Consider the following 15,999-nt stretch of genomic DNA (forward strand, 5'->3'; position numbering starts at 1 on the left):
TTGGAGACAGCGACTAAGTGACACAGACGTCCCAGGGTGACTCACTAGGCTGAGATCAAAGCTGGCCTTGGCCATCTTGTGACTTTAACGATTACTGGCATAGTCATTCTTCATCTCTCTAGAGCCAGTTCCTTATCAATCTCACCTTCCATAATTCAGTTAGGAACCAGGAAGTAATATACAAACCAAAAAACCAAACACATTGCTGTCCAGAAGTTTCCAACTCATGACGATCCCATGTGCTACAAAGTAGAACTAAGCTCTATAGGGTTTTCTTGGCTGTAATCTTTACAGAATTACATTACCAGGCCTTTCTTCCATGGCTAACCTTTCAGTTAGCAGTCAAGCACAAATTGTTACCCCACCCAGGGACCAATACGTACAAATCAAAATGTCTCCAAATAGATTTGCCTTCAGAACCTACTCAAAACCTGCAAACTTTATCCTCATTTTTACCTAACTTGGTTATTTTACGTCTAAATCCATAACAAGTTAGGGGACACCAACCAGAAAAGGAGAAAGCAGCCGCCACAAAGCAGGCATCAGGAAGTGATAACCCGATAATGATCAAATGCAAGGGTTGGAAAAGTGTGAGACCTCAGAGAGCAGAAGCAACCAGTCCTGTGCATCAGATATTCCCACACAGCACAGTGACCGATGTGTACAATGGGAATCCCAAATCACAGCAAACATGGGTCATGTTCAGCACACTCCAGGGACACTGCACAAGGGGCATGGCTCCGCTCAGATCATTTGTATGGCATTTCTCAGAAACCCACCCAAGTGTATTTTCACTGTTGATAAATTTGTATCTTAATATATTTACAGCATAAAAATCCATTGCCTTCGAGTCGATTCCAACTCATAGCCACCGTACAGGGCAGAGTAGAACTTCCCCATAGGGTTTCCAAGGCTATAGTCTTTACAAAAGCGGACTGCCACATCTTTCTCCCACAGAGCTACTGGTAGTTTTGAACTGCCAACCTTCTGGTTAGCAGCTGAGTGTTTACCCACTGCACCACCAGGGCTCCTATTTAAAGCACAAGTAGTGTTGTTTTGCTGCATATGTACTAATTCCCGGAGCCCTAGTGGTGTGGTGGTTAAGAGTTAGGCTGCTAACCAAAAGGTCAGCAGTTTGAATCCACCAGCTGCTCCTTAGAAACCCTACAGGGCAGTTCTACTCTGTCTCATAGCGTCACTATAGGTCGGAATCGACTCAACAGCTATGAGTTTGGGTTTTGCTTTGTTTTGGGTGCTAGTTCCTAAAACTAGTTAATGGAGAGGAAAGAAAGATGGACCAATTAACTGTTAACTACTTAAGTTCTACAGTTAACTTCACTTTCCTCCTCTATAAAATGAAGTTGATAACACCTGCCTGGAATATTTCAAAAGATAACTGGGAAGATCTCATAGGGTGGCTAAGTGAAAATTCTAAAGAATGTGTTTTACTGTAGTAATTCCTCCTATCTAGATTGGGATATAGATTAGAATTATAAGAGAAATGAAAATGACAAGTAGTTATTACTCAAAGGTTAGAGGTTAGGTAAATCTCGCAGGAGATCATTGATTCAGAATTGGACCCAGCTCACAGAGAACTTCTTGACAGCAGTAGCCATATGTCATTCTCAGGAAAAAAGCGACACCTACTGCACCATAAATGCAATTAACCTGGAAAACCACAGGGCTTTGAACTTCAGTCATGACCTGCGTCCAGTTTTATTCAGGGATGAGACCCCCACTGTACCACTGCAAAAACAAAAACTAAAAATGGTCAGATAGTATCTTCCCTGGAAAAATCACAATTTTCTTCCATTAAAAAAATAACTTTTATTACTGCTTCAAATTCAAATGCAATGCATATTAATTGTGGAGTATTTAGAAAATAGAGACCAGCAATCAAAAGAAAATAAAGATCATCAGTAACATCCTTATCAACACACAATCCACTTAATCAACAACTGGTGTACAGCGGATGCTGTCTTCATCTTCTCTCCTCCTTTCCCTCCTTCCTCTTCTCTTCACCTCCTCCTCTTCCTGCTTCTTGTTTCTCCCTCCCTCCCTGACTCTGTGTCTCTTTCTGTCTGTCTGCCTCTGCCTTTCTCCTTCTCTCTCCCTCCCTCCCTCCCTCCCTCTCTCCTTCTCCTTCCCTCCCTCCTTCTCTCTCTCTCTCTGTCTTGATGGTGAAATCAGCAGGGGCGGGAGGCTGGCCCGTGAGCCTTGTAGAACTATCTATCTCTAAACTATATGTATGTATAGCCTTATTAAAAATAACCATAAAACAAGCAAAAAAAACTTGCAATTGCTCTTAGAATTAAGATCTAAACTTCTCGTGATCAGCAAGGCTCTGGCTCCTGTTTACTTCACCACCCACGTCCCAGGCCACACCCCCACCGCCCCCCACCGAGTGAACTTCAGCCACTCTGGCCATCCTGAGTTCCTCAAACTTGGCCACTTCAGGCCTTGCCTCTATTCTGTTCCCTCTATACGGAATGCTTCCCTCCCATGCCCACCCTGTCCTACTCTACTCTTTCAATGGCTAGCTTCTTACCCTTTAGAAGTCCTGGTGGTGCAGTGGTTAAATGCTCAGCTAACTGAAAGGTTGGCATTTAGAACCCACCAGCCAGTCCGCAGGAGGAAGATGTGGCAGTCTGCTTCCATAAAGATTACAGCCCTGGAAACCCTGTGGGGCAGTTCTACTCCATCCTATAGGGTCGCTGTGAGCCAGAATTGACTCAACTGCAACGGGTTTGGTTGGTTTCTTACTCTTTAATGCTCCATTTGAGGGAGGCCATTCACATCCACCTTTCTAAGGCAGATCCCCTTTTTAGCACACTGTATCATGATTTCTAATTATTTTGTTTACTGCTTTTCTTTAAATCTTTCCCTATGACTGAAAACCACAATGTGAATCATGTCTATCTCTTTCTCAAGTACCAGCACAGCGTTTGCATGTAATAGGTACTGTCTCAGTCATCTAGTGCTGCTGTAACAGAAATACCACAAGTGGATGGCTTTAACAAAGAGAAATTTATTTTCTCACAGTCTAGCAGGCTAGACATCCAAATTCAGGGTGTCAGCTCCAGGGGAAGGCTTTCTCTCTCTGTCAACCTTCACATCAATCTTCCCCCAGACTAGGAGCTTTCCACACAGGAACCCTGGTGTCCAAAGAATACCCTTTGCTCCCGGTGCTTCTTTCTTGGTGGTATGAGGTCCCCAATTCTCTGCTTGCTTCCCTTTCCTTTTATCTCTTGTAAGATAAAAGGTGGTGCAGGCCACACCCTAGGGAAACTCCCTTTACATTAGATCAGGGATGTGACCTTATTAAGGGTGTTATACAATCCCACCCTAATCCTCTTTAACATAAAATTGCAATCACAAAATGGAGGACAACCACACAATACTGGCAATCATGGCTCAGCCCAACTGATACACACATTTTTGGGGGGACATAATTAATCCTTGACAGGTACCCAAACCCAAACCAAACCAATTGCTACTGAGTCAATTCCTACTTATAGCAACCCTATAGGACAGAGAACTGCCTCTACCATCCTCCTATCTAGGGTTTCCAAGGAGCAGCTGGTGGATTCAAACTGCGAGCCTTTTGGTTAGTAGCCGAGCTCTTAACCACTTCACCACCTGGGTCTCATATAATAGGTAGGTGCTCAGCAAATCTTGATTGCATGAATGAATGAACAAATGTGAAGCTTTAATGAGCAGAGGTGCTTGGAGATCCATGACTATCCATGCCATATCACTCATTCATGCTGCATTTCTCACAGGCCCCACTGCAGGCTGGGCCTCACTGGAATCTCTCCCTGCAGTCTCCCCCTTCCTATCCATCATGCACACTGAGGAGGAACCTCTCTTCCTCTGCATCGTGCCTGTGGCTCCAGGCTTCAGTATAGACCTGGTCAGTGATTGGGAGCTTCTAGCCCAGATAGTAGATGCACATGGAGCAGCTGTGTGGATTGATCCTGTGGCAAAGGATCCCAGAGTACTAACTGACTGAATCCCCAGTCCGTTAGGGCTCCTTGGGGCATGCTGAACTGAGGAAGGAGCACAGGGCCTCCCAGGGGTAACCTAAATCTTTCATTTCAAAATCTGGAGAGCAGAGATTCTAGTTTTGAGTTTCTGTTGCAAGAAGTATCCAGAGATGGGGACAATTTGCAAGACCAAAAGGTGTTAGGGCAGGCAAGCCTCAGAGTTGAATCATTAAAGCTGTTCACAAATGTTTAGTCCTGTTGTCTGGGCATATGGCTAGGACAGCCCTGCTCCATCTGCTTGAACTCAGGCACAGCCATGTGACTTCCTTTAGTCACTGAATTGTGATCAGAAAAATATATGCTACTTATAGGCAGAAGCTTTAAACACCAGCACAAGGCTGGACAAGTTCTCTTTTCCCTGCCTCTACTATAAGGAGCCCTGGTGGTACAGTGGTTAAGAGCTTGGCTTAAGAGCTTGACTGCTACAGCTAAGATACATCAATTGGTCCCAACCCACCTGGAGCAAAGGAGAATGAAAAACACCAAAGACACAAGGAAAATATTACCCCAAGAGACAGAAAAGGCCACATAAACCAGAGACTCCATCAGCCTGAGACCAGAAGAACTAGATGGTGCCCTGCTACCACCAATGACCACCGTGACAGGGAACATAACAGAGTCCCTGACGGAGGAGAAAAATGGGGTGCAGAACTCAAATTCATGTAAAAAGATCAGACTTAATGGTCTGAGACTGGAGGGACCACGGAAGACATGGCCTCCGTTAGCCCAGAACTGAAATCATTCCCAAAGTCAACTCTTCAGACAAAGATTAGACTGGACTATGGGACATAAAATGATACTCATGAAGAGTGTGCTTCTTAGCTCAAGCAGATACATGAGACTAAATGGGCAGCTCCTGTCCAGAGGCGAGATGAAAAGGCAAAAGGCACAGGAAATGACTGAACGGACACAGGAAATCTGGGGTGAAAAGGAGGAGCTTGCTGTCACATTATAGGGAGAGCAGCTAGGGTCACATGGCAGTGTGTGTACAAATTTTTGTATGAGAAACTGACTTGAACTGTAAACTTTCACTTAAAGCACAATTTAAAGACAGAGAGCAAGAAAGAAAAAAAGAAATAGAGCTCGGCTGCTAGCCAAAATGTTGTCAGTTCGAATCCACCAGCCGCTCCTTGGAAACCCTATGGAGCAGTTCTACTCTGTCCTATAGGTCGCTATGAGTCGGAATCGACTCGACAGCAATGGGTTTGTTTTTGGTTTACTATCAGGAGGCAACTGGAGGGGATCCAAGGGCACAAGGCTAGGAAGCAGACATTGAGACAGCCTTCCATGGGGCCCAGCCTGCCCACAGGCTAGTGGATTAGAAGCGGTATTTGGTGCTTTCACAATCCCAAGGCGGGGAGCTTTGCTCAGACTTTGTAGACCATCCAATGGCCTCTTTCAAAACTGGATTTTGATGAGTTAAGTGTAAATGACAGAAACACACGGGTTGGATTTCCCTCCAAAAGCAGTGGGGTTTGAATACAGCCCAGGGAGGGAAGGGGTTTGCAGAGGGAAGACGTGGCTTAATCAAACAGGCCTTTTCTTTTTTCTGTTAACTTTTAACACCACCGCCCATTGGCTCCTGTTCTCTACCATCCCCCCTCCACCTCATCCCCAGGGGTGGGAGATCCAGGTCTTTGCTGCCTGCGCCCAGCTGTGGACCCCGGCCAGCCTTGCCGGCGTCAGACTCAGGCAGAGCTGGACGCTCCCAGATTCCCTCTGCTGCAATCCAGGATGCCTGTTGGAGGCAGCTGGAAAACTTTACTCTGGAGACAGTGTCTCTCTGTCCATCCTAGTCTTCTGAGGTAGTGGCACCTGGGGAGGAGAGGGCGGGGCAGTGAGGGTGCTAGACGCCCCTCTGGGTGGCACACTTGGGTTCACAGAGACTAGATCCTGGTCTCAGAAGGCAGTGTCTCATGAGGAGGCAAGTTTTCAGACAAGATTGTGTCTTTATCTATTTAAATTACATGTACTATTTTATTTCATCATAAACATCAAACCCACCAGCCACTCCGAAGTAGAAAGATGTGGCAGTCTGCTTCCGTAAAGATTACAGACTTGGAAACCCCATGGGGCAGTTCTACTCTGTCCTATAGGGTTGCTATGAGTTGGAATCAACTTGATGGCAATGTATTTGGGTTTTTGTTTTGTTTTTCAGACTATCATGGAAGCATGTGTCAACATGGAGCCTCCATGAGCCTTGGTTCCTGAGTGACTACCTTATGATGGACATATGAAGTGAGAAATAAACTGGTTGTTTTAAGCCACTAAGAGTTTGCAGCTGCTTGTTACTGCTTCATAACAGAGTCTATCCTCAATAGTATAGCAATAAATACCAAAAAAAGAGTAAGAACTTATCCAGGAAAGTGCCTAATAACAGTTTTATCACAAATCTTTGTAGCAGTAGCATTTGGACTCCTTGTTAACTAGGACCCTCCCCTGTACACTCATGTTCCCTTCTGAGAACATTTACCTGGAAGTTACAAGGTCATCATAATCTATGTTAAGCTGTAGTACTATGATCAATCCACAGGTAGACTGCACAAATTCAGTAAACCTGAGAGGCAATGCGTTCTGACTCTGGTAAAAGATTGATTTGGTGGATATGAGTGGGAAGAAGTTGCATTAGTGGGAATGGCTCCTGCAAAGGATTGGAGGGAGACTCTTTATTTCAGGCACTGAAGTCCCTGGGTGTCACAGTTAAGCGCTTGACTATTAACCAAAAGGCTGGCAGTTCAAATCCACCAACAGGCACCTTGGAAGAACGGCCTGATGATCTGCTTCCAAAAGGTCACAGCCTTGAAAACCCTATGGAATACAAGTTCTATGCTGACACACACAGGATGGCCATGAGCCAGAATCGACTTAACAGCAACTAGTTACTGGTTCGTTCAACTCTACCCTATCTACAGCCAGTTCTCCTCTCTCAAATTATATGCAGGTTCTTAATACAGATTGCTCAAGACTCAGCTAATTTTAGAAATGCAGATATTAGTATACCCACTCACCCTCTGCCACTGAGTCGATTCTGACTCATAGAGACCCTGTAGGACAGAGTAGAACTGCCCCATAGGGTTTCCAAGGCTGTAAATCTTTACAGAAGCAGACTGCCACATCTTTCTCCTGCAGAGCAGCTGGTGGGTTCAAACCACCTACCTTTCAGTTAGCACCTGGGCGCTTAACCGCTGTGCCACCAGGTCTCCTTAGATATTAGCATAATGGGTATGAATTTTTCTCCAAAAACTCGCAGGTACAAAAAAATTATTTCTACAGACCAAAGCAACCTGGCTCTGAGCTCCCACTCGCCTGATGGAAAGATGTTCTAACTCAGCCATCTTGGGGATGGTCATCCCTCTCCCTAGAACATGAATCCAGGGGCTCATGTGGCTCCCAGCAAGGGACAGAAGAGCCTCTGGATCTTTTGAATGCTGCCAAGAAGCTTATCACCCAAGCCACACAGACAAAAGGTAGGCAGCTCCATCCTTCCACACGAAAGCATGGGGTCACTTCCCGGCAATCCTCAAGGCCATGCCTGTCTCCAGTGTCCACGTCCCATCCCACCCGAGGTTCTATCCCTTCTGGAGAAGCTGCGTGGAAGCAGGGCACAGGTCTACATCATTCAAAGACTCAAACACCCATCCCCTTCCTCACCTCATTGAAGGGCTGCTTCTGCCTCACTTCTTGTGAAGGAAGGAATAGGAGCTCATCTGTCACACACATTTAAGCGTTGTCTTGAAAGAAGACTACTGACAATGACCGCCAAGTCTCTACATATTGGGGTTTGCAGGGGAGAATTCAGATGAATCTGCCTGTGGCTGATTAGAACCACTTACCCGATAGACATGAAATGTGCCAATGAAGGCCTGAGGCCTGAGCTTTCACCGCGAAGTTCTCTGCCTCAGACTCTCTCACCAGACAGGTCTAATCAGTCTCTTCAACCCTTAACCATCGGGGGACCCTGAAGTGAACCTCAGTCCTAGGAAGATTTTATTCTCAGCCTCCTCAACTCAGATCACTGCTTGAACATACGGGTGAGATGTTGGTCCTTGGATCCATCGTCAGTTGCTGACTGTTGCGCTTCTGTGTGTGGTTCAGCACTGCCGAGTACCAGAGTCCATGAGATGGGTGCCAACTCTGGCATAAATAAGGGGATCATCCCCACCAGTGGGCTGGTCTAGGACTCATCTGTAGCCCAAAACCCCAGGCCCAGTTGTGTCAAGGGCTGGTAGCCCTTGAAAAAACAGAATTCCTAGTCTGCACTTATCTCTTCACAGGGCTTGGAGGAACGCTTTAAACCTGACCCCTTATCTTGGCCCTTCCAACTATCCCTCTCTCCCCAAACCTCCAGGGAAATGGATTATTCCGTCACTTGCCCCCACCCCCTAACCAGAACTTAATGTTTTACATCAATGCAAATGGACTGCTCTGGAACCACTCCTACTGTCTGTTTGCCACACAAATTGCCATGTCATAGACAGACCTGTCCCGAGCTCCACCAGGGCAATCAGGGAACTGCAGGAAGATCTCTTCTTTGTTGCTTTTATTGCTAGTTTTCCTTTAGGTGGTGAAAACAACTTTTTAAAAATTCCAATCTTGCCTCTGCTACAACTAAAAAGGCAAGTTTTATTCCTACACCCTTGATAGAGGATCTGTGCCCAGTGGACCAAAAGCAGTCAGTGTGGCCGCAGCTGGCCCCCCCACTGACAGGGGTAGAAGAGCCAGGAGGGTCAAGGTCCAGCAGATATGGAAGAGAACTCCTTCCTGCCATTACTGAGGCCACCTGTCAAATTGTGGGGCTGCTAGGGGAAACAAGTTGGCCTGCCTCCTGTTGGGTTCAGATCCAGTGGTATGCTGGAGCCAGCTTGGCTCACAAGAGCCATGGTGCGTGTATCCTTCTAGCTCTGCTGACTCAGTAAGGTCACATTAGTAGCAGTAGATCACAGATTAGGGCTGACAAGCTGCAAGCCACAGTTATGGACAAGGGACAAGAACCAAAAGCAGAGGGGAATTTGCATGAGCGCGAGAAGGTGGGCAATCCTTGGAGTGTGGAGGTAAACACAAATACGAGGCCCCCTTATGGCTGATTTGATGTGCTACAAGCAGGCAGGGTTTCTGCCATCAGATTCCCAACAGTCTTCCCTGCAGGAGCATGGGGGACAGGACACTGGGTGTCCCAACCCTGCACCCTTCTTCAGTTGCCTTGTCCATGGACCCTCTCCCTTTCCACACCACCACCGTCCAAAGATAATACAATGTTATTCACACTGTTTCTCTGGGAGTTGGTTTCAAGTTCCCGTCCTGTCTCTTACTCCTGGGGCTTGAAATTCCAACCATTAATATGTGGCTCCTCTCCCTTCATGTGTATTTACATCCCTCATCCCATCTTCCTCCAAGAGCCACTGTTCGTGGACCAAAGGCTCCCAATCCACCATGGTCTGGTCTTCCCTACCTTGCTTGAAGAACTCTTCTCCTCCCTCCCCAAAGAGACCCCAGTCCCCTCTGACGTCTCCCTCATCTCCCTTCCTTCCCCAAGCAAAACTAACCCATAAACCTCAAGAGAGTAGGGTGCAGTGAGGATAAACCAAAGCACACAGGCCTTCCTCCATTCCCATATACCAGGACCAGCAGGTCATTAAGGTCAATACAGCTGAGGATTATAAAAAAGCACAGGTCCTGACTCCCAAAACCTAGACATTGGCAGCTAAGATCTGCCCAGAGATGATCCAGAACTGAACATCTGTGCAAGGCAATGACCCTCCTTCCACAGAATGGGGCCTAAAGTGATTGCATGTGTCATGGTTATTGTATTGTTAAGCTGAATAATAATGGTATAATAGGCCAAATTTTACAATAACAATCTATTGGTATAACTCCCCACACGTCTGCCAGTTTGTCATACTGTGGTGGCTTGCATATTGCTGTGATACTGGAAGCTAAGCCACTGGTATTTCAAATACCAGCATGGTCACCCATGATGGGCATGTTTCAGTGGAGCTTCCACACTAAGATAGACTAAGAAGGACCTGGTGGTCTACTTCTGAAAAAAACTGGCCAGCGAAAACCTTACGAATAGCAACAGAACATTGTTTGGTATACTGCTAGAAGATGAGCCCCTCAGGTTGGAAGACACTCAGAAGACGACTAGGGAGGAGCTGCCTCCTCACAGTAGAGTCGACCTTAATGACGTGGATGGAGTCAAGCTTTCAGGACCTTCATTTGCTGAGGTGACACAACTCAAAATGAGAAGAAATAACTGCAAAAATCCATTAATAATTGGAACATGGAATGTACCAAGTATGAATCTAGGAAAATTGGAAGTCGTCAAAACTGAAATGGACCACATAAATATTGATATCCTAGGCATTAATGAGCTGAAATGGACTAGTATTGGCATTCTGAATCGGGCAATCATAGGGTCTACTATGCCAGGAATGACAAATTAAAGAGGAATGGCATCGCATTCATCATCAAAAGAACATTTCAAGATCTGTCCTGAAGTACAATGCTGTCAGTGATAGGATACTATCCATACACCTACAAAGAAGACTAGTTAATACGAATACTATTCAATTTGTCCACCAACCACTAAGGCCAAAGATGAGGAAACTGAATATTTTTACCAACTTCTGCAGTCTGAAATTGATCAAACATGCAATAAAGATGCAGTGATAATTACTGGTGATTGGAATGGAAACAAAGAAGAAAGATCGGTAGTTGGAAAATACGGCCTTGGTGATAGAAACGATGCCAGAGACCAACAACTTCTTCATTGCAAATACCTTTTTTCAATAACGTAAACAGCCACTATACACGTGGACCTCACCAGATGGAATACACAGGAATCAAATCAACTATCTGTGGAAAGAGACAATGGAGAAGTCCAATATCAGTCAGAACAAGGCCAGGGGCCGACTGTGGAACAGATCATCAATTACTCATATGCAAGTTCAAGTTGAAGTTGAAGAAAATTAGAGCAACTCCATGAGAGCCGAAATACAACCTTGAGTATAACCCACTTGAATTTAGAGGACATCTTAAAGAACAGATTTGACACATTGAACACTAATGACCAAAGACCAGATGGGTTGTGGAATGACATCAAGGACATCATACACAAAGAAAGCAAAAAGCCATTAAAAAGACAGGAAAGAAAGAAAAGACCAAAATGGATGTCAGAAGAGACTCTGAAACTTGCTCTTGAACGTAGAGCAGTTAAAGCGAACAAAAGAAATGATGAAGTAAAAGAGCTGAACGGAAGATTTCAAAGGGTGGCTTGAGAAGGCAAAGTAAAATATTACAATGAAATGTGCAAAGACCTGGAGTTAGAAAACCAAAATGGAAGAACATGCTTGACACTTCTCAAGCTGAAAGAACTGAAGAAAAAATTCAAGCCTCGGGTTGCAATACTGAAGGATTCTATGGGCAAAAAATTGCACAACACAGAAAGCATCAAAAGAAGATGGAAAGAATACACAGTCACTGTAGCAAAAAGAATTGATCGATGTTCAACCATTTCAGGAGGCAGCATATGATCAAGAACGGATGGTACTGAAGGAAGAAGTCCAAGCTACACTGAAGGCACTGGCAAAAAACAAGGTTCCAGGAATTGACAGAATACCAACTGAGATGCTTCAACAAACTGATGCAGCGCTGAAGGTGCTCACTCATCTATGTCAAGAAATTTGGAAGACAACTACCTGGTCAACCAACTGGAAGAGATCCATATTTGTGCCCATTCCAAAAAAGATGATCCAACAGAATGTAGAAATTATAGAACATTAATATCACTCACAAGTAAAATTTTGCTGAAGATCATTCAAAAACATTTGCAGCAGTACATCAACAGTGAACTGCCAGAAGTTCAAGCCAGATTCAGAAGAAGATGTGGAACAAGGGATATCATTACTGATGTCAGATGGCTGAAGGCAGAGAATACCAGAAAGATGTTTACTTGTATTTTATTGACTATGCAAAGGCATTTGACCCTGTGGATCATAACAAATTATGGATAACATTTTAAAGAATGGGAATTCCAGAACATTTAATTGTGCTCATGAGGAACCTGTACAAAGACAGAGATGCAGTCCTTCAAACAGAACAAGGGGGCAATTCGTGGTTTAAATCAGGAAAGGTGTGCATCAGAGTTGTGTCTTTTCACCATACTTATTCAACCTGTATGCTGAGCAATTAATCTGAGCAGCTGGACTCTATGAAGAAGAATGCAGCATCAGGATTAGAGGAAGACTCATTAACAACCTCGATAGGCAGATGACACAACCTTGCTTGCTGAAAGTGAAGAGGACTTGAAGCGCTTACTGATGAAGATCAAAGACTACAGCCTTCAGTATGGATTACACCTCAACATAAAGAGAACAAAAATCCTCACAACTAGACCAGTAAGCAACATCATGATAAACAGAGAAAAGACTGAAGTTGTCAAGGATTTCATCGTACTTGGATCCACAATCAACGCTCATGGAAGCAGCAGTCAAGAAATCAAATGACATATTGCATTGGGCAAGTCTGCTGCAAAAGATCTCTTTAAGTGTTAAAAAGAAAGATGTCACTTTGAGGACTAAGGTGCACCTGACCCAAGCCACGGTGTTTTCAATCGCCTCATATGCATGTGAAAGCTGGACAATGAATAAGGAAGACCAAAGAAGAACTGACACATTTGAATTAAGGTACTAGCGAAAAATAGTGAATATACCATGGACTGCCAGAAGAACAAACAAATCTGTTTTTCAGTAAGTACAGCCAGAATGTTCCTTAGAAGTAAGGATGGCGAGACTTCGTCTCACGTACTTTGGACGTTATCAGGAAGGACCAGTCTCTAGAGAAGGATATCATGCTTGGTAAAGAAGAGGATCAGCGAAAAAGAGGAAGATCCTTAATGAGATGGATTTACACAGCAGCTGCAACAATGGCCTCAAGTATAATGATTGTGAGGATGGCACAGGACCCGGCAGTGTTTTGTTCTGTTGTACACGGGTTCGCTCTGAGTCAGAAGCAACTCGATGGCACCTAACAACAACAACGTTGGTATAGATAATGCTTTATTGTTTATACATTTTCTCATATAATCTATGCAGCAACCCTGAGGTAGATATTGTTATCCCCACTTTACAGATGAGTAAACTGAAGTTCCTAGGTTACATTACCTGCCAAAGATCACACACTTATTAGTGGCAAAGCCACTGATAATTCCAAACCAAAGGGACTATTTTGAGTAGTTCACAGGCTGCTGCAAGGAAAAGAAGAGCTGAAAACTTCTAATGGGGAGGGCTGGTTTGTTCAGTGGAGCCCAAGGGGTCCCTCACCAGGTATGAATGAGGCACATCCACAGGTCAGACTGGACTGGAGCAGAAGCTTAGAGCATCTGGGAGTTTGAAGCAGGAAGAGGTCTTTAACTGTGGTGAGAGTCAACATTGTTGTCAGTTGCCGTTGAGTAGATTCAGACTCATGGCGACCCCATGTGTGCAGACTAGAACCGTTCCATAGGGTTTTCAAGGCTATGACTTTTCAGAAGAAGACTGACAGGTCTGTCTCCTGAGACGCATCTGAGTGGGTTCGAACTGCCAACCTTTTGGCTACTAGTTGAGCGCTTAACCGTTTGCACCACCCAGGAACAGTATCTTCAAATACGCACAGAGCCCAGCTTCCAGAAACTGCAGAAACAAGAGGTCGTCCAGCAGCTACAAGTCTAGGGGCCAGCCACAGGGCAGGTGCAGTGGGGCCAAGAAGAGCTGCTGCAGAGTGGCACCATCCCGGCTTAGCCAAAGCACGGTGACCTCGGGGCAGTGGTCCCTTGCCCTTGTTATAGGCTTTAGGTTCTCTTGAAAATCATAAAACTTCCCCCCAGAAAAATACAGACACACAAGTACATACAACATTTTGCATACAGTTTCAGGGAGTCCATGGTCCCCAGGTGGAGAACTCCTGCTTGAGGGCAAGGGTGTTATCCTGAGTAAAATCACTGATACAAACCTGTCTCAACAATGCTCGTATTTCCTGTGACTGCTTCCCTTTTGTCTTCCCTGAATATTGAGAATGTCATGAAGTTTATTTGTAATGGGAGTGAAGGAAAGGAGGTTCAGCCCACACTAACCAGAGGAAAAGCAGCTGTGGCATGGCAGTGGTGGCAGCCAGGAGGCAAAAACCGAAGAGAAAGACAAGGTCACTGGTACCCCTGCCCTTCCCACCCAGAAGGCCACTTCAGGAGCTTTTCTCTACTCAAATTTAGAGAAGGGTTGTGAGGGTCATTTGGGGAGGGGCAGTGATTTGTTTCCTTTTAGAAAGGAAAGCCATTTCCTTGCTGGCTACAGGGTCTAAGGTTCTGCAGGCAATGCCCCCCTCAACCTTCCCCTTTCCGACTCCCCATAAATACACCTAAGCACTGGCCCAGTCATTCATGCACATGTGGCCAGGCCTCCTGTTAACACCCATGTATTTACACATGCTCTTTCATGAAAGGAGAATTGGGAAGGGGGAGATCTCAGGGCAGAGATTCCATGTTGCAACATGGGGACCATGCACTCCCCTACAGAGAGTCAGATAAACTGTGAGAATCAGCAAACCACTCAAGGACTCAGCGTCTGTTAGCCCCAACCACCTCCTTGGCTTTTCCTTCTGGCCAGGGCCCAACCAGAAGCGGCCAGGGCCCAAACAGACGCCGAAGTCCTAGTTGTGTCTTATGCCCCATCCCCAAAACTAAGGGGCCCAAGATAGGGGCCAGGGCTGAAGGGGTCACAGGGGTTCAGAGGGCAGGGTTGGGAAAAGCCTAGATTAGCTACAGAGCAGAAGCTCTGACCTCTCATGGGAATCAGGAATCAGGCAAAGGCCTGTCTTGGACATTAGCCTGTCCAGGCCCAGAAAGGGCAGATACTGAAGTCTAAGTGGTCACTCAGACTTAAAGACAACTGGAGGTCCTGATGGTCTTTCTGGCCCAGTGACCCCACATATCAGTGGTCACTCTATTCCAGTGATCACCATGCACTAGTGGTCATTTGCCCAGCTCTAGATGGATGTTTCGTCACACGTGGCTAGAGGAGCCCCAGTTAGCCGAATGTGGGCTGGGCTCGGGCAAGGATCAAGCAGGAAGGGTGGAGGAAAGCCACCAAAGCCACTGGCCCTCTTGGCCAGGGCCAGGGGCAGCCGCTCATCTTCAGGAGAGGGGGAGGGAGGGTCCTGGCTGTAGCTTGTGGTTCCAGACGGTGGGGCCCCCAGGTCCAAGCCCACCTTGTCTCGTGCCAGGAGTTCCCTCTGCCGCCGTCGCTGCTGATGCCGACCAATTAAGAGGAGAGTCATGGATGCTGCAAGAACCCCCAGGAAGAAGCCAGCCAGCCCAGCCCCCACTGTGTGGGCCCGGCTTGGGGGCGCCCGTTGGCTACCCCATACCAAGCTGTAAGCCGCTACTACTCGCGCTGCCCCACCCTCCTGACATTCACAGGCGTAGGCTCCCATGGCCCCTGGGGTCACCACCACCTCCAGCCCATCCCGCCGGGAGGTGAGTGCAGTCACTCCACCAGGCTGGTGCCATACACAGGATGCCCACGCTGAGCTTGGGGAACACGGCAAGACCACGTGTGCAGCTGTTGCCAAAGGAACTTCAAACACTACCGGGTGTTCTGTGGGGAGACAGCAGCGGCACAAGAGGTGGTGAGGATACAGGCTGGGGGTATGAGGAGAAATATGGGGTGCTGGATATGAGAAGGGGCCACAGGGACAAAGCTGAAAAGCGGGCTCCCAATGAGAATAAGACCCTGGGTCATCAGCTGCCATACCTCCCAGAATCTAAATTTTAAAGTGGGTCCAAAATAGACCTTTTCACCCGTTCTACCCACACTTCCCTAAACCATACAGACCTCCAGGCTCCTTGGGACACAAAGAGGAGATGTCTGCTGACTCCATGCCTTGCACCAGCCTATAAAGAGAATACTCGGTAAATCCAGGG

General features: G+C 46.2%; 1 protein-coding gene across 4 annotated transcripts in view; it reads right to left on the bottom strand.

Moving 5' to 3' along the window:
* Positions 1–14,427: 14,427 nt before the first annotated feature.
* Positions 14,428–15,999, bottom strand: part of SEMA4F (ssemaphorin 4F) — a 38,233-nt gene continuing 36,661 nt past the window's right edge. For 2 of the 4 annotated variants that reach the window (XM_004369156.2, XM_023732463.1), the window contains 2 exons: positions 15,911–15,969; positions 15,063–15,673 (listed from right to left, as the gene is read on the bottom strand). In XM_004369156.2, coding sequence (XP_004369213.1) covers positions 15,063–15,673; positions 15,911–15,969 — 670 coding nt within the window. Of the gene's footprint in view, positions 15,674–15,910; positions 15,970–15,999 lie in introns of all 4 variants that reach the window. The other 2 variants (XM_004369157.2, XM_004369155.1) reach the window with 2 other exon arrangements.

Source organism: Trichechus manatus, unplaced genomic scaffold, assembly GCF_000243295.1.
Source record: "Trichechus manatus latirostris isolate Lorelei unplaced genomic scaffold, TriManLat1.0 scaffold00004, whole genome shotgun sequence".
Classification (NCBI taxonomy): Eukaryota; Metazoa; Chordata; class Mammalia; order Sirenia; family Trichechidae; genus Trichechus; species Trichechus manatus.